The sequence below is a fragment of the Oryctolagus cuniculus genome, chromosome 4, assembly GCF_051225735.1.
Source record: "Oryctolagus cuniculus isolate XC-2025 breed Fujian yellow rabbit chromosome 4, ASM5122573v1, whole genome shotgun sequence".
Taxonomy (NCBI): Eukaryota; Metazoa; Chordata; class Mammalia; order Lagomorpha; family Leporidae; genus Oryctolagus; species Oryctolagus cuniculus.
In genome coordinates, this window is record NC_142870.1 from 148,327,776 (window position 1) to 148,354,803 (window position 27,028).

At 39.1% G+C, this 27,028-nt stretch overlaps 1 protein-coding gene and 1 long non-coding RNA gene across 9 annotated transcripts in view; both read right to left on the bottom strand.

Moving 5' to 3' along the window:
* Positions 1-4,529: 4,529 nt before the first annotated feature.
* Positions 4,530-5,476, bottom strand: LOC149127166 (uncharacterized). The gene is made up of 2 exons (XR_016233303.1): positions 5,391-5,476; positions 4,530-4,773 (listed from the first exon to the last, which is right to left on the bottom strand). It is a non-coding gene; the product is annotated as an uncharacterized LOC149127166 (long non-coding RNA).
* Positions 5,477-5,675: 199 nt separating this feature from the next.
* The window catches only part of DNAJC13 (DnaJ heat shock protein family (Hsp40) member C13), a 135,997-nt gene continuing 114,644 nt past the window's right edge, over positions 5,676-27,028 (bottom strand). For 7 of the 8 annotated variants that reach the window (XM_008249241.5, XM_089332250.1, XM_008249244.5 and 4 more), the window contains 8 exons: positions 25,430-25,599; positions 25,229-25,271; positions 24,700-24,873; positions 21,758-21,937; positions 21,352-21,492; positions 19,173-19,316; positions 14,841-14,940; positions 5,676-8,153 (listed from right to left, as the gene is read on the bottom strand). In XM_008249241.5, coding sequence (XP_008247463.4) covers positions 8,047-8,153; positions 14,841-14,940; positions 19,173-19,316; positions 21,352-21,492; positions 21,758-21,937; positions 24,700-24,873; positions 25,229-25,271; positions 25,430-25,599 — 1,059 coding nt within the window. In that variant the 3' untranslated portion in view covers positions 5,676-8,046. Of the gene's footprint in view, positions 8,154-8,997; positions 9,107-14,840; positions 14,941-19,172; positions 19,317-21,351; positions 21,493-21,757; positions 21,938-24,699; positions 24,874-25,228; positions 25,272-25,429; positions 25,600-27,028 lie in introns of all 8 variants that reach the window. The other variant, XR_016233295.1, reaches the window with a different exon arrangement.

Consider the following 27,028-nt stretch of genomic DNA (forward strand, 5'->3'; position numbering starts at 1 on the left):
TGCTACTTTGCCAAAATCTTCTGAGTTCCAATAATCTCTTAGTAGAGTTCTTTGGGTCCCCTAAATAAAGAATCATATCATCTGCAAAGAGGGATAGTTTGAGTTCTTCCTTCCCAATTTGTATCCCTTTAATTTCTTTTTCTTGCCTAATAGCTCTGGCTAGAACTTCCAGAACTATATTGAATAGCAGTGGTGAGAGTGGGCATCCCTGTCTGGTACCAGATCTCAGTGGAAATGCTTCCAACTTTTCCCCATTCAATAGGATGTTGACCGTGGGTTTTTCATAGATTGCTTTGATTGATTGAGGAATGACCCTTCCATACCCAGTTTGCTTAGAGCTTTCATCATGAAAAGGTATTGTATTTTATCAAATGCTTTCTCGGTGTCTATTGAGATAATCATATGGTTTTTCTTCTGCAGTCTGTTAATGTGGTGTATCACATTGATTGTTTTGCGCACATTGAACCATCCCTGCATACCAGGGATAAATCCCACTTGGTCTGGGTGGATGATCTTTCTGATGTGTTGTTGCATTCTATTGGCGAGAATTTTATTGAGGATTTTTGCATCTATGTTCATCGGGGATATTGGTCTGTAATTCTCTTTCAATGCTGCATCTTTTTCCGGCTTAGGAATTAAGGTGATGCTGGCTTCATAGAAAGAATTTGGGAGGACTCCCTCTTTTTCGATTGTTCTGAATAGATTGAGAAAAATTGGAGTCAGTGCTTCTTTAAATGTCTGGTAGAATTCAGCAGTGAATCCGTCTGGTCCTGGGCTTTTCTTTGTTGGGAGAGCCTTTATTACTTATTCAATTTCTGTCTCAGTTATAGGTCGGTTTTGGTTTTCTGTGTCTTCATGGTTCAATTTAGGTAGGTTGCATGTGTCCAGGAGTCTATCCATTTCTGATAGGTTTCCTTTTTGCTGGCATACAAGTCCTTGTAGTAATTTCTGATGATTCTTTTTATTTCTGTGGTGTCTGTTCTTACGTTTCCTTTTTCATCTCTGATTTCATTGATTTAGGTCTTTTCTCTTCTTTTTTTAGTTAGTTGGGCCAATGGGGTGTCAATTTTGTTTATTTTTTCAAAAAACCAGCTCCTCGTTTGGCTGATTTTTTGTAATTTTTTTTTGGATTCAATCCTGTTGATTTCTTCTCTGATTTTAATTATTTCTCTTCTCCTACTAGATTTGCATCTGGTTTGCTGTAGATTTTCTAGATCCTTGAGATGAGTTGAAAGCTCATCTATTTGGTGCCTTTCCAATTTCTTGATGTAGGCACCTATTGATATAAACTTTCCTCTTAACACTGCTTTTGCTGCATCCCATAAGTTTTGGTATGTTGTGCTGTTATCCTCATTTACTTCCAGAAAGTTTTTGATTTCTCTTTTGATTTCTTCTATGACCCATTGTTCATTCAGGAGCATGTTGTTCAATCTCCATGTGTTTGCGTATGCTCTAGGGATTCCTGAGTTGCTAATTTCCAATTTCATTCCTTTATGGTCTGAGAAGCTGCATGGTATGATCCTAATTCTTTTGAATTTGCTGAGACTTGCTTTATGGCCTAGTATGTGGTCAATCCTAGAGAAGGTGCCATGTACTGCTGAGAAGAATGTAAAATTTAGCTGTAGGATTGAAAGTTCTGTATATATCTGTTAGATCCATTTGGGCTATAGTGTCATTGAAATCTACTGTATCCTTGTTGATCTTCTGTCCTGTTGATCTATTTCTGAGAATGGAGTATTGAAGTCCCCCAGTACTATTGTATTGTGGTCTAAGTCTCCCTTTAAGTCCCTTAACAAATCTTTTAAATAGACCGGTGCCCTGTAATTAGGTACATATACATTGATAATTGTTATATCTTCCTGTTGAATTGACCCCTTAATCATTATATAGTCCTCTCTTTGTCTCTCTTAACAGTTTTTGTGGTAAAGTTTATGTTGTCCGATATTAAGATGGCTACGCCCGCTCTTTTTTCATTTCTGTTGGCATGGTATATCTTTTTCCAGCCTTTCACTTTCAGTCTGTATGCATCTTTGTTGGAAAGATGTGCTTCTTGTAGGCAGCAAATAGATGGGTTTTGTTCCTTAAGCCAATCAGCCAATCGGTGTTCCGCTCTATTAACCATTTGCTGGCAGGGCCTGTATCACACCACAGTTACAACCAAGATAAGAATTCAGCCATCTTTCATCTTCTCCCCCACCAAGCTCACACAAATATTTCCTCTTTTCAATTTCCCAATACAAATCATGTTGGCATTATAAAGATTTAAGTACCAATTAGAATGTTATCATATCACATGTACTGATTATTTTGACACTCAACTCTTCTAAAACTTTCTCCAGGTCCCTTCCTCTCAAAATAGTCAAACACAGAAGCTGCCTATCAATCTCACCTTCTTCAAGTTTGCTCTTGCCTATATAGGCTGTAATGTCAGCTATGAGCTATTAAGATTTTCTTTTACATTTGGAGAATCACTTTCTTGGTTCCAGGAACTTTATATCAGTCTCTATGTGGGTGGCAGGGCCTCAAATACTTGGGCCATCTTCTGTTGCTCTTCTAGATGCATCAGCAGAAAGCTAGCCTGGAGGCAGTGAACCTGGGAATCAAATCTGCACTTCGGTATGGGGTGCCTGGGATACACATCAGCAGCTTGACCCACCGCATCACAAGAACTCCTGACTTTTGTTCCTAAGAAATGTTCTTACTTTTGCCTGCCACGCCCCGGAGCTTACAGGACTTATTTCCATATTGTAAAATTTAATAATGATGGACACTTGTAAGGGCTTACTATCAACCTCTGGGCTGGGTACTCTTTTCTGGGTGTTTGAATTTGTTATTTTGTCCTCTGCCTCTTTCGTGCATGGCAGGGAAATCTTCCACATGCTGTTCATTCCCTATTAAATGCCTGCACAATAGGGCTGCAGGATGGAGCCACACTGAAGCCAGGACTCTGGAACACCCATCTGGATCTCCCACATGATCCTAAATTCTGTGGGTAACAGGTTTCCTGGGACTGGGGCTTTTGACTTTTTTTTTTTTTTTTTGACATTTATTCTGTTTTTTTCAATGTTGTCTTTTTATTGCATTTACAGGATTTCCTCAACTTTCTCTTTCAGCATCTTCAGTTCTACAATTTTCATTACTTCTTAAAATTGTTAAGACTGGATAAATTTTCAAATTGGTATACTGTTGTTTTGTGGATCCAATGTTTCTCTCTTAATGACCCCATCCCCACCTCTCCTTTTCTGTGTAACTCTTTCAAATAAATAAATAAATCTTTAAAAAAAAAAAAAGGTATTAATGACTCTTTTTCCCCCAATGTTTTCTTCTTCCCTCACTATCTTTTTCACACCACCTTTTTAAAATTTTCCTGCTTTGGCTCCTTCATGATTTTACTCCCTTGCCTGGAGGAATACACGTCAGTATTCAAAACTACTTCACGAAAGTCCCTATCACAGGAAGGATGCATCACCATCATCCAGCTCTATATTAAGTGATAAATCTGCCTGCTCCAACCTCCAGGGCTGCTTACTCTGAACTTACATTGACAAATTTTAAACAAGACTGTCTTGGGCCAACTCTTTACTGAAATCCAGAACTTGAAATGCTGGGAAATCTGATGGATATAAACAAAGGGCTGTTCGAGTCATATGAAACATTTAGAGACCAGGGTTTGGACTTACGTTCTAACTGGAGCAAATTTACTGAACTTATGCATAATCAAATTTTTGTACAATTACTTCCATATGGTGTTCCTTTTGAAGATAAGTGGCTCATCCTTTCAGTGACTCAAGCATATCTTCATAAACTTTTCCCTGAAGAGACTGAGGGCATGAAGTTCTTTTTTGTTCACAGATTGCACAGGGGACACAGGCAAATGTTCTTCGCAGACATTAGATCTTACAGAGACTTCCATTGGACAATTAATTCTTTACACACAATAACCACATAACTTTGTTATTTCAACCACCCACCTTTGCAGTGTTTATGTGTGTGTATATATATACATATATAACACACATATACACACATATACACACATATATACAAACACATACATATATAGATATGCGTGTATATGTGTATGTATATGACAGAGATTTTCTATTAATAGCTCTGGGGCCTTTCTTTCTCTAACATGATTATTTCCTTAAATTGGGGATTTGTAAAAATGACAGAAATGTACATTATCTCCTTTTGTAAGCCTGATGGCAAAACAAAGGTTTTAAACTGGCCACCCAGTTCCTTGTATTCATGGAATATAGGCCCTGGAGCCCAAGTAGCCTGTTCCACCCTTTACTCACTGAATTTGGAAGTTAATGGGCAGTCGTAATACATACAGAAGTCTTTTGCTTTAAATGCTAAATAACACATTAAACAGTCTATGCAGTCAAAACTAGAAATAGGAAGCACAGGTTAACAGCATAGATTTCTTGGATATTTCTATTACAATAGAGGTAGTGGATTCTGTGTAATAAACTCAGTTATGAGTATATATAGGACACAGCATTTCTGACAAGTGAGATACCTTGTTTTTTTAAAGATTTATTCATTTATTTGAGAGGCAGACTTAACAGACAAAAACAGGGAGAGACAGAGCGGTCTTCCAACTGCTGGTTCACTCCCCAAATGGCAGCAACAGCCAGAGCTGGGATGATCCGAAGCCAGGAGCCAGGAGCTTTCTCCAGGTCTTTCATTTGGGCCATCTTCCAGTGCTTTCTGGGTCAGAAGTTCAGCAGCCAGGATTCCAACTGGTGCCCATATGCGATGTCAGTACTGCAAGCAGACACTTAACCTACTACATTCTGTGCCAGCCCCAGCTTTGGGTTTTTTAACTGAGGTGGGATTAAACTTTCAAAGTATTGTAAAATATGAACTTCTATGCATTTTTGCATTTAGGGTTTATATATCTTTTATCAAGTTATTTTAAACTGAAAAATAGTAATACATTTCATCAGATCAAAGTAAGATTTCCTGACCAGACCAACAGAGGCATTTTATAGAAGAAATTGATTCCCAAACTCAGAAACCTAAGAACTGGAGATGCTGCCTGACTCAGCCCAAGCTTCTCCATTTCCATACTGCCTTGCTAATCCCATCACTGATGTTCTGATCCACTGGCCTCTTTCTAGGCATCAGGCTGGACACTTTGGATACTTACATTCCAACCAAGTTAGAATACTCCCTGGATTTACTTTCCTGTTACCTGGTGCCTGGTGCCTCACTTCCATGTCTCAGGACTAAGACCAACTGCTTCATGCTTAAGTCCAGAAGAAGCCTCCACCCCAAAAAATGAAAATTCCTTTTTCCTAGTCACATCCACTTACTTGAAGTCAAATCACTGACTTCAGTGCCATGTAAAAGTAGTTTTCGTTCTTAACTCTGTTACTTACCAGCTGTGTAACTTCTGGTAAAGTTCCTTGTCTGAGCCCCATCTTCTTTATCTGGACGACTGTAATTACACCAGAACCAAGCCTACAGCTTTGCTCCAAGGATTAAATAAAGTTATATAATACTTAGCACACAGTAAATACCCAATAAAGACTGGTTACTATTGGCATTTAAACATCAATGACAGTACATTAATTTAAGTGGGCCTTTAAATATTTATAAAGATTCACAGTATGTATATTCTCTTAGCTTTTCATTACAACAACAAAAGACTTGAGGCAGCCAACTTCATAACAGAAAATGTTTATTTCACTCACTCTAAAGAGTCAATCCAAGATTGGGCAGCCCCACTGGCCTGGCCTCTGGGCATGGTGTTCTTGTTGGCAGAGTCCTGAGGGGACGCAGAGTATCACATAGCCAGAAACAGGGCGAGTGTGTGTCTGTCTCTTTGATCTCTTATAAAGCCACTAAGGTTTGATCATGGGGCTCCACCCCAATGACCCAATCCAATCTATTTGCTTCTCAAAGGCCCCACTCCCAAAAATAAAGGGATTAGGTTCCCACCTTCTTAGTACCATTAATATTAGACTTTGGAGGACAAATATTAAACTATAGCAGTATATATAAAAGAAAAATATTACTGTGCTGGTTTCTACTTTCTTAAATATCTATTTCCAATGCACCTGTTATAATCTTTCAGTGAACATATTTTTATGACAAAGTATATTTTCGAAACTAAAAGTCTACTTATATATTAAAATATTTATATGAGTATATTAGAGTACTTCAAAAATTTTATGGAAAACTGGATGAAAAGATAAGTTTGGAGTGGGTATTTGTTCTAGCAGTTAAGATGCTGGTTGGTTGGGTGGCACCGTGGCTCAATAAGCTAATCCTCTGCCTGCAGCACTGGCACCCCAGATTCTAGTCCCTGTTGGGGCGCCGGTTCTGTCCCGGTTGCTCCTCTTCCAGTCCAGCTCTCTGCTGTGGCCCGGGAAGGCAGTGGAGGATGGCCCAAGTGCTTGGGCCCTGCACCCGCATGGGAGACCGGGAGGAAGCACCTGGCTCCTGGCTTCGGATCAGCACAGTGCCAGCCATGGCGGCCATTTGGGGGGTGAACCAACGGAAGGAAGACCTTTCTGTCTTTCTCTCTAACTCTGCCTGTCAAAAAAAAAAAAAAAAAAAAAAAAAAAAAGATGTTCGGTGCAAAAACTATTTTGGAATAAATTGTATTTGCATGATTCATATTTTCTAGGAACTTTGTAAAGATCCCAGATGCATGGATTTCAAAATTTCTGCACTAAAACAAAATAAACTTATCATTTAATTCTATTTTCCATGAACTTTTTGAAGTATCCTCATATTACTCCATAATTTTTGAGATACCATACAAAGTTTTGAGTTAGTGTCTACACAATAGGACAAAGTTTCCATTTAAACTGTTCTTACATATCAACTGTGGAATAGATTTGATTCTTGCTTTGACAGGCAACTTCTTGGTCTGGGTATTTCCCTATTCTTTAAGGAGTGTTTGTGTATTTTCCACATTTATATATTTTGGCCACATCAGAAGATATATGTGCTAAGATCTAAAATTTGAGATAGCCTCTTGTGCTTTAATTCTCTCCTCTTAAAAATATCAGAACATCACATATATAAAGTACATATTAATAGCCTGACAAATCTTGAATACTGTATGGGAAATAAATGAGGTGTTATTTCTGAAAACTTACATGTGCTTAAAATATTATTAAACAGAGTTAGGAATGAGCAGATACATAAACAAAGCTGTCTATATGAACAGTTGGGATAGTGAGGTAAAGCTGCATTTACTGTTGCTTCACCTTAGATATAAAGATATATGAGGTCTTCAAAGCAAAATTAAACTAGAACAAATTATCTCATTAACAAAGCAGTCAATTCCCTTTATTTTTAAAATTTTATGTACATATATATGAATGATCTGTATAATGTACATTCAATATAGAAAGCTTTATATATTTGATAATGTATAGAACATTTCACAATTACACTAATCTCTTACTTAACATTTTGACATCCATTTTTAAATTTTTAGATGTTTTTGCACAAGCTCCTTTTCATTTAATTTGGTAAAGCCAGTTATACATACCAGTGTATACTGTGAGCTCTCAGAAGGTTAATGATTGAGGACAGGATACCAGTGAATGGGTATAGGGACAAAACTAACAGTGCTCAATCGGGGAAGGATAGCCACGCAGACTTGATGAAGGAGAGGGAAAGCCCCTTTTTCGGGAACAAGTAACTCAGTCCAGTTTCTGCAAACTGCAGTTCAACCCCACAGTCACACTAATTCAAAAAAATATTATAAAAACTAGGAAGAAAGTTTGTATTTTTGATTCACAGTCTTGTAAACAGATAAAAAGGAACAAATGTGCTTACATACATCAAGAAAAAAAATTCTTGTGTACCCACTTAGGTTGATCCACAGAGTGCTTTCTCAATGTGACACAATTAGAATCACTGACTTTTTTCCTAAATAAAAATATATTTATAGAAAAAGGAATAACACTGTCATGAAACCAGGAGAAAGGCAGTAAGAGTTTGCTTCAACATGTCAGCTGGAGGAATGTGGACGGGGCACTGGCCTTTCAGCGTCTATTGTCTTTCATAAACTTTTCAAGTTTGATAGCCAAGGTCTCCTGCCTCATGGTCTACAGGAGGTGGCAGGTTAGACATGACTGATGAGGATGTACCTGCAGTAAGGTAGCCAGCAATGCCAGGTCCTGCAAGAGAGAATGAGAAACACACACTTTCTATGAAGCAGTCGTGTGGAAACACTGGCTTTTACAAAACGTCAGAATGTGGTTAGGTGCTCCATCATGAGAATATGCTACCTTATCCGAATTATTTAAACCTTAATAAGTAGTTAGAATATATTTTCATGGTTTGCTTTTTACTATATGACAAAGCTCAAAATAATTTCAGAATTTATGCTGTACAGTAACATGAATATGGAAATATAGGAAAGCTCAAGCTTTCAAAAGATCCTAGGCACTGAAAGAGCTATGTACAAGCAGATGAAGAAAACACCACACTTGGCCCATCCACAAGTCATCTGTGATGAAATTCTTAACATAAACAACATTCAAGTTCATCTATTTTCATTTGGTGCAAAGATATGCTATTCTAACAAATAACACCAAATGAACAAGGTTGCTATGCCAATGTCTCTAAGAAAAGAAAGGCTCTGGACATCCATCTGTCATAGGTATAAACAAGAATGCTATGGAAACAGGTAGCAATATTTCAATTCTTTGTCTTCCTTGACATTCTCCACAGCATGAAAATGCTGCACACTCTGGCATTTATCAAGATGTGTCCTATGAGCACACTCAAGGCTTTAGCCCTTTAGAGTTTAAACATGCACAGAAACTTGATTATATCTCAGAAGCACTAAAAAAACTGATACAAGCACTTCCAAGAGACTCTATTATAGCACAATACTGCATACTGAGCAATACTTTTAGCTGACATGGAGGGAAACAAGGCAAACAACTAAGGAACATCAAAAGGTTAGGACTAGAAAGGCAGTGGGAGCAGCATGCATTTAGCAAAATATTTCTCTACCTGCTTCAGAGAGCTACACAGAAGTTAGCAAGCTGCCTGGCAGAGCGGATCTAAAGCCCGCTCCTGAGGTGAAGGGGGCTGCTGCCAGTTAGAAGGGAAGGAGAGACACCTGAGGGGAAAAAAGAAATATAAGCAGCAAGGGAGTTGTGAGGAAGTGCAAACAGCAGAGCAGTCTGAAGAAGGCTTAGGTGTAACAGGGACTGATGTAGGACAAAAGGCCACAATGCAACTCATCGTGTTCTTCACCATACAAGCACTTGTCCTGTGTGTGTGGAATGGCTTGTTCGGACAGCATGCACATGGTTATATATGACTTGATCTGTGGGAACTGTAACTGAAGCTGACCAGTACTCTGAGTCCTGTACAAAATACTCATGGAAAGATATCCCCTTTCTAGGGTGCTATAGGGGGCTGCATATATCAAATCCTGTTTTTCTGCCAATCAGGACACCAGGCCTTCCACAGACTGCTCAGGGCAAAGACTAGCAGATCAAAGAACCCTCTAATGATGTTTCAGAGCCACAGCACCACAATGTTCATCATTTCCTATCAACCCATCATTCGATGAACTCTAGGTAGCAACACTATTACTACAGAACTACCAAGCAGATCTTGCCAATGATGCAATTCTTAAAGAGTAAAACCTTAAAACACCCAGTACTGATATGGTTCCTGGGCAACTGTGATTGTGGGCTCAACTTGGTTCACATCAAAACAGTAGGTTACGAGACCAAATCATGGATGCTACGTAGAGAAAGCAGACTAATGTTGCACTTCTCAAACTTAGCGCTGAGGCACTCTGGGGCAATTTCACAGGAGCATTGCTGGTATTTTAAATTTGAAACACGGTAACATGTTGTCTACCACACAGATCAGTACTTTCCAGCTGAATGAATATAAGTACTCTGTTAGTTTGATTATTAGGTATTTCTTTTGGCTGGGGATGGATGAAAAATATACCTAGACACTAAGGGCATCACGCATTGAAAAAAACGCCGGAACCTCTCGGCTATCCGAACTGTGAGATGATGGACTTAGAAGGAAGAAACCAAATTCCAGTCCTCGAATTTGCTTTCCTGGGAAAGGGAAATCAATTCCTGATATTGTGCAAATGAAGTGAGATGCTCGCCCCTTTCAGGTCCTGGTCTCTTTGAGGATGTGTCTGGTTCCCTGGGACCAAATCATACTCCTCATCAATAGGGTGTGGGGCAGAGTATCTGTGTCCTCTAGAGAAAGGTGGGAGACAGCAGGGGCTGTTAGAGCATATGGCAAAAGTGTGCACAGCCATCAGGTACAGAGGAAGGAGAAAAGGTGAAACTCTTAAAGTGAAGCCCACAAAACACAACTGGCTACCATAATGGAGTCTATGTACAAAGAAAATACCTTCTCCAATTCTTAGTTCCTAAAATTCACCTTGGCCTCTGCTCCTTTCCTGCTGTTCTTCCTTTTTCTACTGGTTTTCTGTGTGAGGTAATTCAAGGATTTTTTACCACTGTAGTTATTTTTATAAGCCTTGCACTCACTGGCACCAAGCTGTTTTGGAATGTAATAAATGGCTAAGTAATTGAGGGCTTTCGAATTTTTAACCCCAAATTTTCAGCATGTACTGAATGACATTGGCTCAGTGGTCAAGGAGAAGAAAATCATAAATATATTTTTGGTCACTCTCTTCTTACTTTGAACTAGTAACTGACTTTATCTTATTCTATTTCTTAACTCGCCAAACTCACCTAGTGGTATCAGAGCACCTTATTTCATCTGCAAAGTGATTGTAGGGGCTAGGTACAATCTGTATCTTCTCAGCAATGAGAGCAGTGTGGGGCATATTTTAATTAAATCAAATTTCAATTCAATGCAAAATAGAATATATCCCATGGAGTTCCACCTATTGTAATTCTACCAGAAATAGAAGTATTTGCCCCTTTTAGTAAACTCATGACATACACATTAATGAAAAAGCTCAAACACACAAAAAACTTTTGGCAATGAGCACACATCAATTTAACAGGCAGTAAGTGCAAAAGCTTTAACTCCTAAAACCGATTTAGTCCTTTCAAACAGAAGAGACTAAAACTGATGGAAAAATCTTCTCAACCAACTAACAATTTGACAAAAGAACATGGCAGAGCAATGATATATCTAGAATTCCGACACTTCAAGGAAAAACTCATCTTACAGCCAATCCAGACTGTCTTGTGTGAACATGCCCACTGGCTTCAGAAGGACATGTAACATCAGACCCCTTCTAGACTGGGATTTCTCATCTCCCTTATAGCTGGGTTTTTGTACAGAACTTGCTGCCACTTGAGTAGTCCCAAAGAAGTGAAAAAACTTGCAAATATCAGTCTGTCTTTTCTCTTTGCCAACCACAGCTACTACTTCTCATACTTTACACAGAAATAACCACCCCCGCAACAAGTAAAAGAAAAGGCAGAGAAAACAAGTTTTAGGCTCCCTGTACTTTTTTGTTTTCTATAGTTATTAGGGAATTTGGATGGGCATGAAGACCAAATGAAGTCCAGGTCTCTGAGCATAAACCCCTATTTCTTCTCTATTCTAAGCACAGCACACACCTTTTGGTACATAGCTTGTCAGTAAGTCAAGGAGACCTGTAGTTTATTTCATCAAGTCAAGTCAATGAAAACAAAAGAATTAGAAGAGGCCTTCCTAGAGATAAGTTTATAATCTACATACTATTATTCTTTAGGGCCAACTCTTAATTAAAAGTTTACTGTTAACTAAGAAAATAAGGCAGCTATTTCCAATCATACCATTCTCATAAATGAAGCAATTATTGTATAACAACATGAAAATGTGGCTTATGAACTTTTACAAACAGTTCATGGAAGTTTTTAGTATGCTTCTAAGTGCAGGTTCCTATTTAGAAGCTATAGCTTTATCTCAAATTTGTTTTTTAAGCCTTTTTTTAAAAGCTTAAAGAGGCAGGCCGGCGCCGTGGCTCAATAGGCTAATCCTCCACCTTGCGGCGCCGGCACACCGGGTTCTAGTCCCGGTCGGGGCGCCGGATTCTGTCCCGGTTGCCCCTCTTCCAGGCCAGCTCTCTGCTATGGTCAGGGAGTGCAGTGGAGGATGGCCCAAGTGCTTGGGCCCTGCACCCCATGGGAGACCAGGAAAAGCACCTGGATCCTGGCTCCTGCCATCGGATCAGCGTGGTGCGCCGGCTCAGCGGCGGCCATTGGAGGGTGAACCAACAGCAAAGGAAGACCTTTCTCTCTCTGTCTCTCTCTCTCACTGTCCACTCTGCCTGTCAAAAAAATTAAAAAAAAAAAAAAAAAAAAAAAAAAAAAAAGCTTAAAGAGGCAAAGAAAGGAAAGAGATGTGGGTTGGGGTGAGAGTGAGAGCTCCCACCATTCACTGGTTCACTCCCTAAGGCTTGGCCAGCCAGGCTAAGCTGAGAAGTCAATCCAGTTGGGTGCCTGCCATTCACAAGGGAGACCCAGAAAGATTTTCCTCCTGCTGGTTCACTTTCCAAATGCCAGTAACAGTCAGGGTTGGTACATGCCACAGCCAGAAGCCAGGAACTCCATCTGGATCTCCCATGTGGGTGGCAGAAACCTCACTACTTGAGCCATCATGCCCTCCCAGGGTCTGCGTTAGCAGGAAGCTGGAGTCAGGAGCTAGAACAGGGAACTAAACCCAGAATTCTGATATGGAATCTGGGCATCTTAAAGCCAAGGACTAAATGCTTGCCCCTTTATACCAAATCTGAAATAGACACTGGTACAGAGTAATGACATATTCTAGGTATTTCTCTCCACAATGCATGGAAAAACCTAGGAAACCTAAGACTCTCTGCTCTTCACATATACTCATGCTCACAAATTTAGGGCTTTGCTCCAAATAATACTAGAGGTGGATTAACATTAAAGTAGTCACAGTGAAGGATAAGACAGCAGTGTCACAGTAACATTTAAAATTAAAAGCAGGGGCAGGCATTGGGGCACAATGGTTAAGTCACTGCTTGGGATGTCTGCACCCCATACTGGAATACCTGAGATTGAGTCTCACCTCTATTTATGATCCAGCTTTCTGCTAATATTATTGCACCCCGGGAGGAAGCAGATAATGGCTCAAGCACTTGGGCCCCTGTCACCTACATGGGAAACCTGGATAGAGTTCCTGGATCCTGGCTTCAGTGTAATCAGCCTTGGCTGTTGTGGGCATGTGAACAGTTAACCAGTGGATAGATTTCTCTCTCTCTGTATCCTCCTCTCTCTTCTGCTCTGTCTTTCAAGTAAATAAATAAGTTTAAAATTAAAGCTTTCAAAGTCCCTACTTTAAATATCCAATCTTCATGACTTCATAAATATCTATACTAGCAATCTGAATTATTAATTAACACTGGTACAATTTTTAACACTGGGTAGCAAATTTTTCACCCTAATTTTCCTACATTATTTCTGGTTTCAGTGTAAGGATGACCTCTTTATATATAGTACTATGTCAAACAGACAGCAAAAACTACTTCATATTCTTAAGGCTAATTTCAATTGCAAACTTTTATACCAAACACTGTATTTCACCTTTAGGAAAAGAATACCATGTCTTGCTGCCTTTTTTTTTTTTTTTTAAGAATTACTTATTTTATTTGAAAGGTAGAATTACAGAGGCAAAGGCAGAGAGAGAGAGAGAGACGGACAGACAGAGAGGTCTTCCATTCACTGGTTCACTCCCCAAATGGCTACAATGGCTGGAGATAAGCGGATCCAAAGCCAGGAGCCAGGAGCTTCTTCAGGGTCTCCCATGCAGGTGCAGGGGCCAAAGTACTTGGGCCATCTTCCACCGCTTTCCCAGGCCATAGCAGAGAGCTGGATTGGAAGTGGAGCCGGGATACGAACTGGCACATATATGGGATGCCAGCCCTACAGGCAGCAGCTTTACCATTATACCACAGCACTGGCCCCCGGGTGACTTGCTTCTTAAGCAAAAGCCAGTATGAAAATGACTACTCTAAGGGCCGGTGCTGTGGCGCAGCAGGTTAAAGCCCTGGCCTGAAGTGCCGGCATCCCATATGGACGCCGATTCTACTGCTCTGGTCCAGCTCTTTGCTATGACCTGAGAAAACAGTATAAGATGGCCCAAGTGCTTGGGTGGGCCCTTGCACCCACATCGGAGACCCAGAAGAAGCTCCTGGCTCCTGGCTTCAGGTCGGCTCAGCCCTGGCCATTGTAGTCAACTGGGGAGTGATCCAGTGGATGGAAAACCTCTCTCTCTGTCTCTACCTCTCTCTGTAACTGTCTTTCAAATAAATAAAATAAATCTTAAAAAGAAAAAATACTATAAAATTATCATGCAGTTGGTATGTCAAGTGGACAAATGCTGCGTCAAATGTTTTATCTTTTGATCCTAAGTACTAAAATTTTATTTATGATACCCACATTATTTCTTCCCCATGGGAGAATGAACCTATGTATGTAGCAAAACTACGGACTAATTGATAGAAACTAAGAAGAAAATATTCTACATATGATTTATAGATATATATTTAGAACCTCAATCTGTTATGTTGACAGAGACAAAATGATGCAGTACACAGATGTTTCTGAGCAGGTACTTCTCGATTGTGTTTACATGTTTAAGACAACTCAGACAGCTTCTAAATACAACCTATGACACCAATGATTAACTGCATCAAAACTGAGCAAAGTATTTAGTACACATTCATTTCAACCTAATAGTTCACATGCTGCCAAAGGCTAGGAACAGAGGTCTACCACATTCTCCCAGCACCTTCAAGAAATGTTGGTTTATAATCTATTCAGACTGAAGCTCCAACTGGCTTTTACCAGGTATCTCAGGACAACCGGTTAGGCATGGCTTACCAGTGAGGTATCCTGCTGTTTGTGACTCAGAAATGAACAAATCATGTTTTTGATCTTTGAAGGCACTCCAGACTGAAGAACGAGCCAGGATTTCATTCACCTATGGAAGTAAAGCAAGTCCTGTAAGTATAAATTAAGGACTGGATATTGGAAAACTGAATTAGAGAACAGCTGACATCCAAAACACTAAGAAAAGCCAGTGAGGAAAGACCTGAAGACAGAGCAAGAATGAGCATCATCAAATACTATATTCTAGGCAATATGCCAGGAACGTCTCATTGAACCAGATCCAAGGAAATTCTCAAGTCAGTTAGCCCTCTAAAGCTGGACTCTATCTTTAAACCTACAATTTATGGATCTGTAGGTATTTTAAGCAGGAAGATTCCCAAAGAGTTTTCCTGTGACAGCAACAGATGGCTGATGATGCTGACAGGGCAAATGACCTATTCCTGAGGAAGGAGTTTAGGAAAAAGATGCTGTAAAACTTGGAGCCACAGCTTAAAGCAGTCTTTCACATTATATAGGTTGAAGAGGGTTTGTGAACACCATGCACACTTGAGAAAATAAAACAGGTTCCTAGAGAAAGTATCAGAATAGTACATGTAGATACATATATGAATAATTAATATGCATGTGGATGCATACTGGACAAAGGTGAATGACATGGTTCTTTCTCTAGAACACAGATAGAAATACCTACTTAATAGAATAAGTTGTGCCTATCAGTGTTCACATCAAATATTCATTGAGCACCTCTTATGTGTGAGGCACAGTGGACACACGGTTTAAACAGTTTATATCTCTGAAGTCAGATTGACAGTTCAGTCTAGTGGGGGAAATAATTTCAGATAATTCAGTGGCAATCATTAAAGGAGAGATGTTCATGAGGACTATATGAGTACAAAGGAATGCACACCTGTCCAAACCTTAGAAAGAAACAACAGTGAAAGCTATTATTTGTGAAGAGGGTAGGGGAATTTCTGTTTTGGAAACTATTCTCTTTCCTCCCTTCCTTGGGAATGGAAATAAGTGTCAGAGTTATTTTATTATTTTTACCACCAGGAATCTCGAGGCAGGTAAAGGGATGGACACTAGTCTACAATGGTAGGCTGGAATGACTCTGTTAGGTGTTCAACACTCACAAGAAAAACTTGAAAAATATTTTTAGAAACACACCAATGACTGCAGCAATACAGTCTCCTCTTTAGTATCAGTGTAAAACATTTAAATGATGACATTGATAGAATGAACAATGGCAGTGAAAATATTTCTTTAACTCAAACAAATACACATAGTGGATTCACTAAAGGTTAGCTTAGCTGCAGTCAATTTAGACCTACAAAAGAACATTAGTAGGTGGAAACAACCCAATGTACATCAATAGGGGGAAGGATAAACAAACTGTGATGTGTGTGTATAATATACATAACATATAATGTATATGTCATATATGTGATATATGATATATTGTATATCATATATATTATATATACACATATATATTTACACATATTCAACAGAATCTCAGACACAAAAACAAATGAAGAACTGATACATACCACAACAAGGATAAACTGAAAACATGCTAAATGACATATGTCAGACAAGTACAATGATTCCATTTACAGGAAATATCCAGATTAAGTCAGTCCATAGTCAGAAAATGGATTGGTAGTTGTCAGGGGTTGAGAAGAAGAGAAATGAAGAACTGGTTAAATGGTATAAGAATGATCAAAACAGTTTGGAACTAGATAAGGACACTGTTTTGTTTTTTAAGCTTATTTATTTTTATTTAATTGAAGACATACACAGAAAAAGAGAGAATCTACAACTTTTGGTTCACCCTCAAAAGCCCCCAACTACTAGTAAATAGTTACACAGTAATACTGAATGAGGAACTCCTCAGAAGCAGTATTACACCAAAGAGGAAAAGTAAATTACTGCAGGGAGGGAACAGTACTTGGCCTAGTGGTTAAGATGCTGGCTATGATGCCTGCATCCACTTATCAGAATATCTGGGTCCTATACCTGAAACTAGTCCTGACTTCATCTTCATACCAATACAGACCATGAGAGCAGCATATGATGGTGACCTACAAGACCTGGATTGAGTTCCGGACTCTCGGCTTTGGTCTGGCTCAAATCTGGCTGTTGTGGGCACTTGAGGAATGAGTCAGCAGTTAGGAGCTTTATCTTTCTGTCTCTCAAATAAGTAAAACTTAAAAATAAAAATGAACAAGCTAATAGCATATGCATACAGATGAAAACTTTAATGTACATCTGGGGCCAACGCCATGGCACACTAGGTTAATCCTCCACCTATGGCGCCGGCATCCCATATGGGCACTGGGTTCTAGTCCCGGCTGCTCCTCTTCTAGTCCAGCTCTCTGTTGTGGCCTGGAAGGCAGTGGAGGACGGCCCAAGTGCTTGGGCCCCTGCACCCATGTGGGAGACCAGGAGGAGGCACCTAGCTCCTGGCTTTGGATCGGCATAGTTCCAGCCATTGCGGCCATTTGGGGAGTGAACCAATGGAAGGCAGACCTTTCTCTCTGTCTGTAACTCTGTCAAATAAATAAACAAAATCTTTAAAAAAAAATTTAATGTACATCTTTGTCACAACAACCACAAAAAAAGAAAACCATCACTTTATAAATACCAACAAAAGAGGAAGAGGAAAATTAAAATTACATTCTAGTTTTAAAAATTCATATGCAGGGGTTAATGAATGGGTTATCATTACAACTCAGTAATTCTTAGTAGTTAACTAGCACTAGAAGGCTCCTCCAACAGCAGACAGTCCACTTAACACAGACACAGTATAAAAAAAAAAAAAAAAAAAAAACTCACAGTGAGGGAAGAAGAATTAACAATGCCAAGCTACAAACACAAAAATCGAGGGAACAAGATCAACGAAGACACTATGACGCCTCCAAATAAACAAAACAGCTCAACCAAGATTATGAAGATGATGAGATAGAAGAAATGCAAGATACGGATTTCAAAAAATTTATGATAAGAACATTTAGAAGTTTTCAAAAGCAAATCCTTGAACTACAGAAATCCTTATTGGACAGGATTGAAAATCTCTCTCATGAAAATGAAATTTTAAGGAAGAATCAAAATGAAACGCAGAAACTAGTAGAACAGGAAAGTGTGAACAGGAAGAGAACAGGAAGAGAAATCAAAATGAAATGAAGGCATTCGGATCCGGCTGAAAAGCCCATGAGAGTATTTTAGGCATGGAAAGCCAAGACACTCTGGCAAAAAAAAAAAAAAAAAAAGGGGGGGGGGGACCTAAATGAAAGATCTCTGTGAGTGAGATCCCAGTAGAAAGAACAGGTCTTCAAAGAAGGAGGTACCTTTCTCTGAAGGGAGGAAAGAACTTCCACTTTGACTATGACCTTGTCTAAATAAGATAAGAGTCGGTGAACTCAAAGGCTTCCATAGCCTTGGAAACTCATGACTGCAGCATAGGGAGATTACTGATGCCATAAACAGGAGTGTCAATTTGTAAAATCAACAACAGGAGTCACTGTGCACTTACTCCTCATGTAGGATCTCTGTCCTTAATGTGCTGTACATTGAGATTTAATGCTATAACGAGTACTCAAACAGTATATTTCACTTTGTGTTTCTATGTGGGTGCAAACTGTTGAAATCTTTACTTAATGTATGCTAAACTGATCTTCTGTATATAAAGAAAATTGAAAATGAATCTTGATAAGAATGGGAGAGAGAGCGGGAAAGGGGAGGGTTGCGGGTGGGAGGGAAGTCATTGGGGAGGGGGGGAAGCCAATGTAATCCATAAGCTGTATTTTGGAAATCTATATTCACTAAATAAAAGTTAAAAAAAAAAAAGAATATGCACTAACAGATATATTGTAAAAAAAAGAAGAATATACACTAACAGATATATTGTGAGGACAGAAGTGCAGATGTTAGTATCGGGGCCTAGAAAAGCGAAATGACTTACCAATAAGTTTATGTAGTTTTTAATGAGCGAGCAAAAAAAAAAAAAAAAACCAGTAGTTAACTAGCACTAAATGATGAGTCTTCTTTTATGCTAAAGAGTTTCAGTATTTTTCTGTCTGAAATGTACATGTCATATGCAGAAGAATCCTCCTAAGTGATTACTAAGTGTATAGTTTGTATTTTTTATGCAGCAGATATGCCAAACCATTTTTGATCTTTGGATATGCTCCATTACATCCAAGTGAACCATACCTATAAGTGGAACCACAGCACAGGAGCCCTGAAGGTCCATGACCAAAACCTCTGAGAATACCTTGTGATGGTAATCAGTAAGTTAAAGCTGCCTATGTGAAGACTCACCTGTTCTCCATACTGTAGGCTTCGAGTCATTGCCTTGAGAGCTTTAACAATTTGAGCCTTGGTGGCTGCTGGGCTGTCCAGATTTTCAAGGCCAATCCCTTCAAGTAATTTTAAGAGGTATGGGACCAAATCTGCTTTTAGGGCCTAGAAAAAACATTAAGCATCTAAAAACACACTGAGAAAACACCACTTATTCACTGAAGAAATAATTTCCCTTCCAGGACCATAGCTGGAAGAAGAGTAATCAGTCTTCATAGTATTTTTAAAGCTAGATACAACGTGATAATTTCTTTTTTGGTAACTAATGATAATAACATTTAATAATAAATAAAAATAAATAAAATTTTATTCTGTGTCATCAACTGTTTTAAATATTATACATCAATTATTTTACCTTCCCAGCACCACACGATAGTCACTTTAGAGAAGGGTGCAAAAACCTGTTCATATCCAAAGCAGTAGACACTAATGGAATCTGTATCTGGAACCAGTAGAACTGAACTTTTAGCTACTATATGAGGTATCCCTACTCTAATCAATGCTATGCTAACAGGTTGGTAATAATGTCTGAAATTGTTAAACATTCTTTTCATAACTCAAAACGCCAATATATGCAGTCATCATATACATTTCATATCAGCCTAGTAAAAACTAAATAATATACTGGTATCACACAAATTTCGCCATCCATTCTGAAATTCAAAGAACCTCCTTTGTCATGTACAAAGCAACCCTGAGAGGTGTGATTTCATTTTACAGATAAGGACTCTCAGCACTGTAAGGTTAAATATCATGCCTGAGCTCACAGAGCCATCAAGTGGCAGTCCTGGCTCCTGTTCTTTGTTCAACAAACTCCTGGAGCTATGGTAAGTATGAATCTCAGAGAATCCAGTATTTCTTTGAGATGTTCCCCATATCTCTGTTTGCCTAAACGAGAGGCTGAGGGAGGAAAAAAGTGAGATAGGTATTGGGACTGGGAGATTAGGAGGCTTGTGATCAAGCTAAGGATGTCAGAGCTCACTTTGTCATTTGACAAGCTAATGGGAAACCAGGAAAGGGTTTTTAAGATGAAGAGTGACATAATCACATTATTATTTTGAAAATTTTATTCCATATATATCTGGGATACAGATTGATGTGATATACAAAACAATGTGGAATGATTATGTCAAACTAATTAGCATATCCATCACTTCAAATACTTTTTTTTTTTGTGGTGAGAATATCTGAAATTTACTCTTAGTAATTTTGAAACATACATTAACACCAGTCACTGTGCTGTATAAAATCTTATTACTCCTAAATGAAACTTTGCACCCCTTGACTAACATCACACTAACACCTCCACACTACTCAATTGTTTTAGATTCCATTTATCAGCAAAGACATGAGGTATCTGTCTTAATTCATATTTTTTTAAAATAGCACTTTTGTAATGCATTTTATGTTCACTGTGTTTATTGGTCCTCCAATGCCTGCTATTCTACATCAGGCACTGGATGTAGCTCTATTTTCATTAGGTAGACAGTCCCTTCAAAAACGACAATGAAAATCTTGGCATGTTTCTTAAATATAATTTGAGAAACAAAGGAATAAACAAACGAATGAATCTTTCCAAAAAGGCTGATATTTCTGATATTTTACAAAGCAAGCAAAGCATAAGATTTAAAATTTAAACAATATTAAAACTAAAGTTGGTAAGACTTTTGGCAGCTTGTCCTTCCTTCCTTCCTTCCTCCCTCCCTCCCTCCCTCCCTCCCTTCCTTCCTTCCTTTCTCTCTCCCTCCCTCTCTCTCTCTCTCTCTCTCTCTCTCTATATATATATATATATATATGCTGAAGGTGTGCAAAGTAGAGAGACCTTGAATTTGCCTCGAGAGAGAGGAAATTCCACTGAGAGGAAAGTGGTCTTAAAGTATAAGCAAAATTTTTCTAGACACAAGAAAGGGAAAGTACGTATTTGAATGAGAAAATATTACATATATGTAACATATTACATACATGTATATGGTATGTGTGTCTATATAGAATATAGAATTCTGCACATATAGGCTCATTAAGTACTTCTCACCAAATCTAAGTCAGAGAAACAAATCAGTGCTAAGTAAACATCTGGTGATTTGGTATGGTTGCTTTTTGAAAATAGTGCTGAATGAAGTGAATGTAGGAAGTCACTTACTTGTGCAACTAACTCACTCTGCTCCTTTTGAAACATTCGATTAATTGCTTCACAGGCCAGACCAACAGTATCTGCTCGTCTTTTCATTCCATTCATCAGTGGGCCAATGGTCTCCAGAGATGCCATAGCTCGAACACACAACTAAGGGCCCAGAAGAGGAGAAGCTTACTTATACAGTAGCAATATTTTATACAGCATAGTAAATACCATAATGATAAAATTTAGTAATGAATCGAGTAGTTCTTAAGCCTTATTAATTTTATCATTTAAACTAGTTTAAGAAATGATAAAATACCATGCAGTTCATACGCAAAAAGAGAGAATTATACTGGCATGTAGGTTAGTCAGCATGAAAGGGCACAGACTACTACTGGAGGTGTGAGCTGCTGAATGGAGTAATCAATACCTCATTTTCAGACAAGGAATGGATAACACGGATAGCACTCTTAGGAACAGCATTGTTCCTGTGATTCATTGCCTGGATCACTTTGGGAAGATGGCCCAGTGGTGGGACCTGATCTGCCAGCTGAGGCTGTGCACTGAAAAGGCAAACTGTCGCCATGGTCACAGTTTCCAGCGTTTCCCCCTGGAATATATAAAACAAACACACTATAAGATACCGCCAAATCCCTAAATATTTTTGAAATTACACTGTACTTTGTGTTCAAAACTAGAGATCCAAAAGTTCTGAGAAGTGATACTTGAAAATGGACTTATGGCCGGCACCACAGCTCAATAGGCTAATCCTCCACCTAGCAGCGCCGGCACACCGGGTTCTAGTCCCGGTCAGGGCGCCGGATTCTTTCCCGGTTGCCCCTCTTCCGGGCCAGCTCTCTGCTGTGGCCCGGGAAGGCAGTGGAGGATGGCCCAAGTCCTTGGGCCCTGCACCCCATGGGACACCAGGAGAAGCACCTGGCTCCTGCCTTCGGATCAGCGCAGTGCACCGGACGCAGCGCGCCAGCCGTGGCGGCCATTGGAGGGTGAACCAACGGCAAAAGGAAGACCTTACTCTCTGTCTCTCTTTCTCACTATCCACTCTGCCTGTCAAAAAAAAATGAATTTACGTATCACAGGAGAACAAACTTCCTATTTTCTTTAATGAAAAATCATGAATCCAAAGGACTTAAGGATGTGCTATTTTAATCTAGGTAGCTTTTCAGTGGACCAAGAATATCTTATTTCTATTTCAGGTTTAAGAGGTTATTTCCCAAAAGATACTACTAGAAAATTTTTGAAAATGTTACAGATATGTCAACATTTGAGAACATCTAAAATCCACAAGAACAGAGCCAGTAAAATGTTTCTCTCCGTTCTTTAATAAAATCCTATTATAACATATTTGAATACCATAATACACTTTCTTTGTGGAGAATGGGTTACAGAAACTTATATAAGCTTATACCATACATGCATATACAATCAAGTACATCCATAACAAAATGTGATTTTCATTTTTTAGTCAAAAGGCAGAGAGGCAGAAAGAGGTAACAAGAGAGAAAGAAACTCACTCCCTCTTTCATTCCCCCAAATACCCAGAAGAAACGGAGGGGTCAGGGCCAGGCTGAAGCCAGGAGCTCAGAAATCAATCGTCCTTTATATGAGTAGCAGGGACCCAATTTCTGCTGCTTCCCAGGGTGTGCATTAGCAGCAAGCTGTAATCTGAACAAAGTCAGTACTTGAACCCCAGCACTCCAATATGGGAAGCAGAAGTCTTAGGAAGTGTCTTAAGTGTTACACCAAACAAAATGCATCTTAAATGAACATGGAAACTAGGAAGTGTCCTAAACAAAGGAGTAAACTTACTTTGTTTTCCAAGTTTCACTTTTGAGGATTTCATTTTCTTTTTAAAATTTTTATTCAACATTTGATACGGGGGGGGGGGGGCAAAAGAACAAGCTCCCTAATCCACTAGTTCACCCCACAAATGCCCCCAACAGCCCAGGGTAGGCAGGGCCAAAGTCAGGTGCTAAATCTAGGTCTCCTATGTGGGATGTAGCCATCTAGATGTCTCCAAGGTCTGCATTAGCAGGAAGCTAGAGTCAGGAAGAAAAGCCAGCTAAACTCCGACCTTCCAATATGGGATGAACGGTGTCTTAATCACTAGGCACCTCCTTCCACGAACTTTGAGGTCTTTTGGTATATTACCAGGGTTTCAAGACTTGCCAAAATAACACCAATAATCTACTGTTTTAAGCACAGGTACAAGAATCACCCATGCAGTTATTCTTCTGTCAATTTCTTTGACTGGTGTCATCCTTGCCATATGCATAAGTGTAGTGAAAAAAATGCCTGAGCAGGAAAACTTTCAGAGGAACACTGAAGGTTTTTCCTTAAAACTATGTAACCATTGGATATGACGTGGCAAAAGAATTCTTTCAGAGGTTCTAAAATTATTAGAAATAACATCTTCTTGGGGCCAGCATTGTGGCATAATAGGATAAGCCTCTGCCTACAGCACTGGCATCCCACAAGCACACTGGCTCCACTTCTTATCCAGCTTCCTGCTAATGCACCTGGGAAAGCAGCAGAAGATGGCCCAACTATTTGGGCCACTGTACCCACATTGGAGAGACCCAGAAGAAGCTCCTGACTCCTGGCCTCGAATCAGCCTGGCTCCGGCCACTGCAGACATTTGGGGAGTGAACCAGCAGGTGAAAGATCTCTCTCTGTCTCTCCCTCTGTAACCCTGCCTCTGAGATAAATAAATAAACCTTTTAAAAAAAAAGAAAAAAATAAATGACATCTCAAATATAGATATTTCACCTGGGTTTATAAATAACCATTGTACTAAAGAGCTTTACTTTTAAACATGGAAAAAAAAAAAAAAAAAAGACTGATAGGTATATTTGAATTCAAACACAGCTGCTATGTTGAAAGACATGGCTGGGGCCAGCGCTGTGGAATAATGGGTAAAGCTGCCACCTGCAGTGCCAGCATCCCATATGGGCACCGCTTTTGATTCCCAGCTGCTCCACTTCCAATCCAGCTCTCTGCTATGGCCTGGAAAGCAGTAGAAGATGTCCCAAGTCCTTGGGCCCCTGCACCCACGTGGGAGACCCAGAGGAGGCTCCTAGCTCTTGGCTTCAGATCGGTGCAGTTCCGGCCGTTGTGTCATTTGGTGAGTGAACCAGCGGATGAAGACCTCTCTCTCTGCCTCTCCTTCTCTCTCTGTGTAACTCTTTCAGTTAAATAAATAAATCTTTAAAAAAAAAAAAAAAGAAAGAAAGAAAGAAAGACATTGCCAATTGCTAATGCATGGTCACTGAAGATGAAATTTTTTTAAGACAAAGATCATGCGTATATATATTTAGCCAACAAGGAAATGTTTTGTTGATGAATAAAACTTACATGAGGACTGTTCTTCTCCAAGAGCTCAGTTAATTTTTCTAGTAGTGCAGTAAGAAATTCCCTAGGCTTCCTTAGAACCCAAGCCGGTTGTGCAATAAAGATTCTCAAGAAAACTCCTCCAACAGCAAGTTCACCCTCTGCTTCTCCAAACACCACAGCAAAATCTTCAGGCAACTTTATAGAAAAAACCACAGTCAAGTCATTTAGTAATTGTTAGTTGTACATGAAGGCAAGAAACACAAACTCTATTAAACATTCACAAAACTAACTAGCACAAAAGCATCCTGTTAATTTAATCAAATTGTAAAAGCAATACATTTTATATTCCTCTTAATAAAGTTCAGAAAGGGCACTTTGGTTAGTTATTTGCTTCAAAAGTGAACACTCCTACTTTTATGTTTGAAGTCTTTTTTTCCAGGATATTCAACTGTTTTAATGACAGAGTGGCTACATTTTGGCTTAAATCTATTCTGTAGGAATTAAACAAAAATCAACAAAAAATAAAATGTAAAACAAAAGTACATTTTACCTTCCAGTTTACATCAGGGTTTTCCTGCTGATTTTTAAAGTGCCTTGGGAGGAAAAAAGAAAGTTGAATGACACAATTCAGTTACAAAACAAGGCTTTCACTAACTTTTAGAATGTGTCTTAGAGATATGATTAGATATGATTTGCCCTTCCTAGTGACTTTATCTGAAAGTGTTAAGTTATCACTTTTGTCTTTACTTACTCTAACATCATTTCTCTAACTGTTGTAGACACTTTATCTCTGGAACTATCATTCCAAATTAACTCAGGATTTTCATGAGTTCCTTCAAAAATATGTACAGCAGCTTCAGGGTTGTCTCTCATTGCATCCATGAAAACACTTGGTAAAAATTTCATTAATGTTATTCGAACCTAGATGAGGAGAAAGAAAAAAAGACCTCTTGGAAACAACTCAATATTTGGTTTGCTTTACATTTCTCTAGGGTAGAATATCAGTATAATTTATATTATGGCTGTTATGGGCCCTAACTGTTACCTAGACATTCTGGAGTGGGAGAAAAAAACTTCGGTTCATTCAAAGTTAACTTTAATAAGAATCACTACAACTTGGTCCCACTTGCTCATCAAGTTTCATTTTTACTTCCATTTTTACAATCCAGCATCACTGCTGTGCAAAGGTCCCAGAACACTTACTGGTCATGCCTCACATATACTGCTCCATCTTCCTAGAATGCCTTGTGTGGCCTATCCCTCCAGATCTCCTTCACTGTCCCCTATTCCAAACTAATCTTTTTCATACTACCTGTATCGTACAAGTATTTTTAATACATTCAATTTGCTCTACTATGTTTTATGCTATATGATGCCTTTTAACAAAAAGTACCTTTAAAAAATATATTCAGCATTCACATATATACAAATTGAAAATTAGTGTGAGGCATAAAGACAAAGGGAAAATGAGGCCTGGGAAGGTAAGGATTTTCCTTCTGGTCATCAAATCTTAACTCAGGGAAATCTTCCCTAACCCAACCTGTCCTACTCATTGATTGTGCTCTCAGTCACCTGGCATGCAGCAGATACTTATTCACTTAACTGAGAACTAATACGGACAGAACACATAAAGAAATATCCAAAGTTGTGCATAATTGCTAGTGATATATTACAAATTTAGCTCTGAACTTCACGGCAATCAATGAGCTGAAGTAAACAACATGGTTACATGACGGCATCCACAAAGTGTAACCATGCAGCTGCCTCAGACACCCAAAGAGTTTTGGAGGGCATTTGTTCTACATCAAATAATACCATCAGGGTGAATGAAATCAGCAAGGAGTTTCACAGGCTTATTTCCTTCTGTACTCCCTAAGCCTGTGGAGAACATCCTGCCAAAACACAAAGCTACTCCACAGAGGACTAAAGTAGGTAGGGGCAAAGAGGAAGTTCAGCACTGCGTTCCATCATGAGCTCCCTAAGAACCAGGTTTCCCTTGCTCCCTGTGTGCAGTCCATCCATCCCTAGGAGTACATTTCAACAAAGCTCAGAGAAACACATGATCAAAAAAGCACCAAGAGTTAAAGCAGGATTTAGATAAGGTCATTCATTTTAATTTTCTCACCAGGGGGCTAAAGAAACTTGGGTTTAGAGACCCAGTATCATTACACAGTGAGTAACTCCGGGTCTGCGACTCACAAAGCAAGCTGCTTACGGTTTCATGTACCCATCTTGCTATACCTGGCCGTATTACTTGACACTTAACACAAATCTCCTGTTTTTAAATATTTCATAGCTTACAATAGAAACTGGAACTGCTTTCATACCAAGGATATTAAATTTGAAGGAA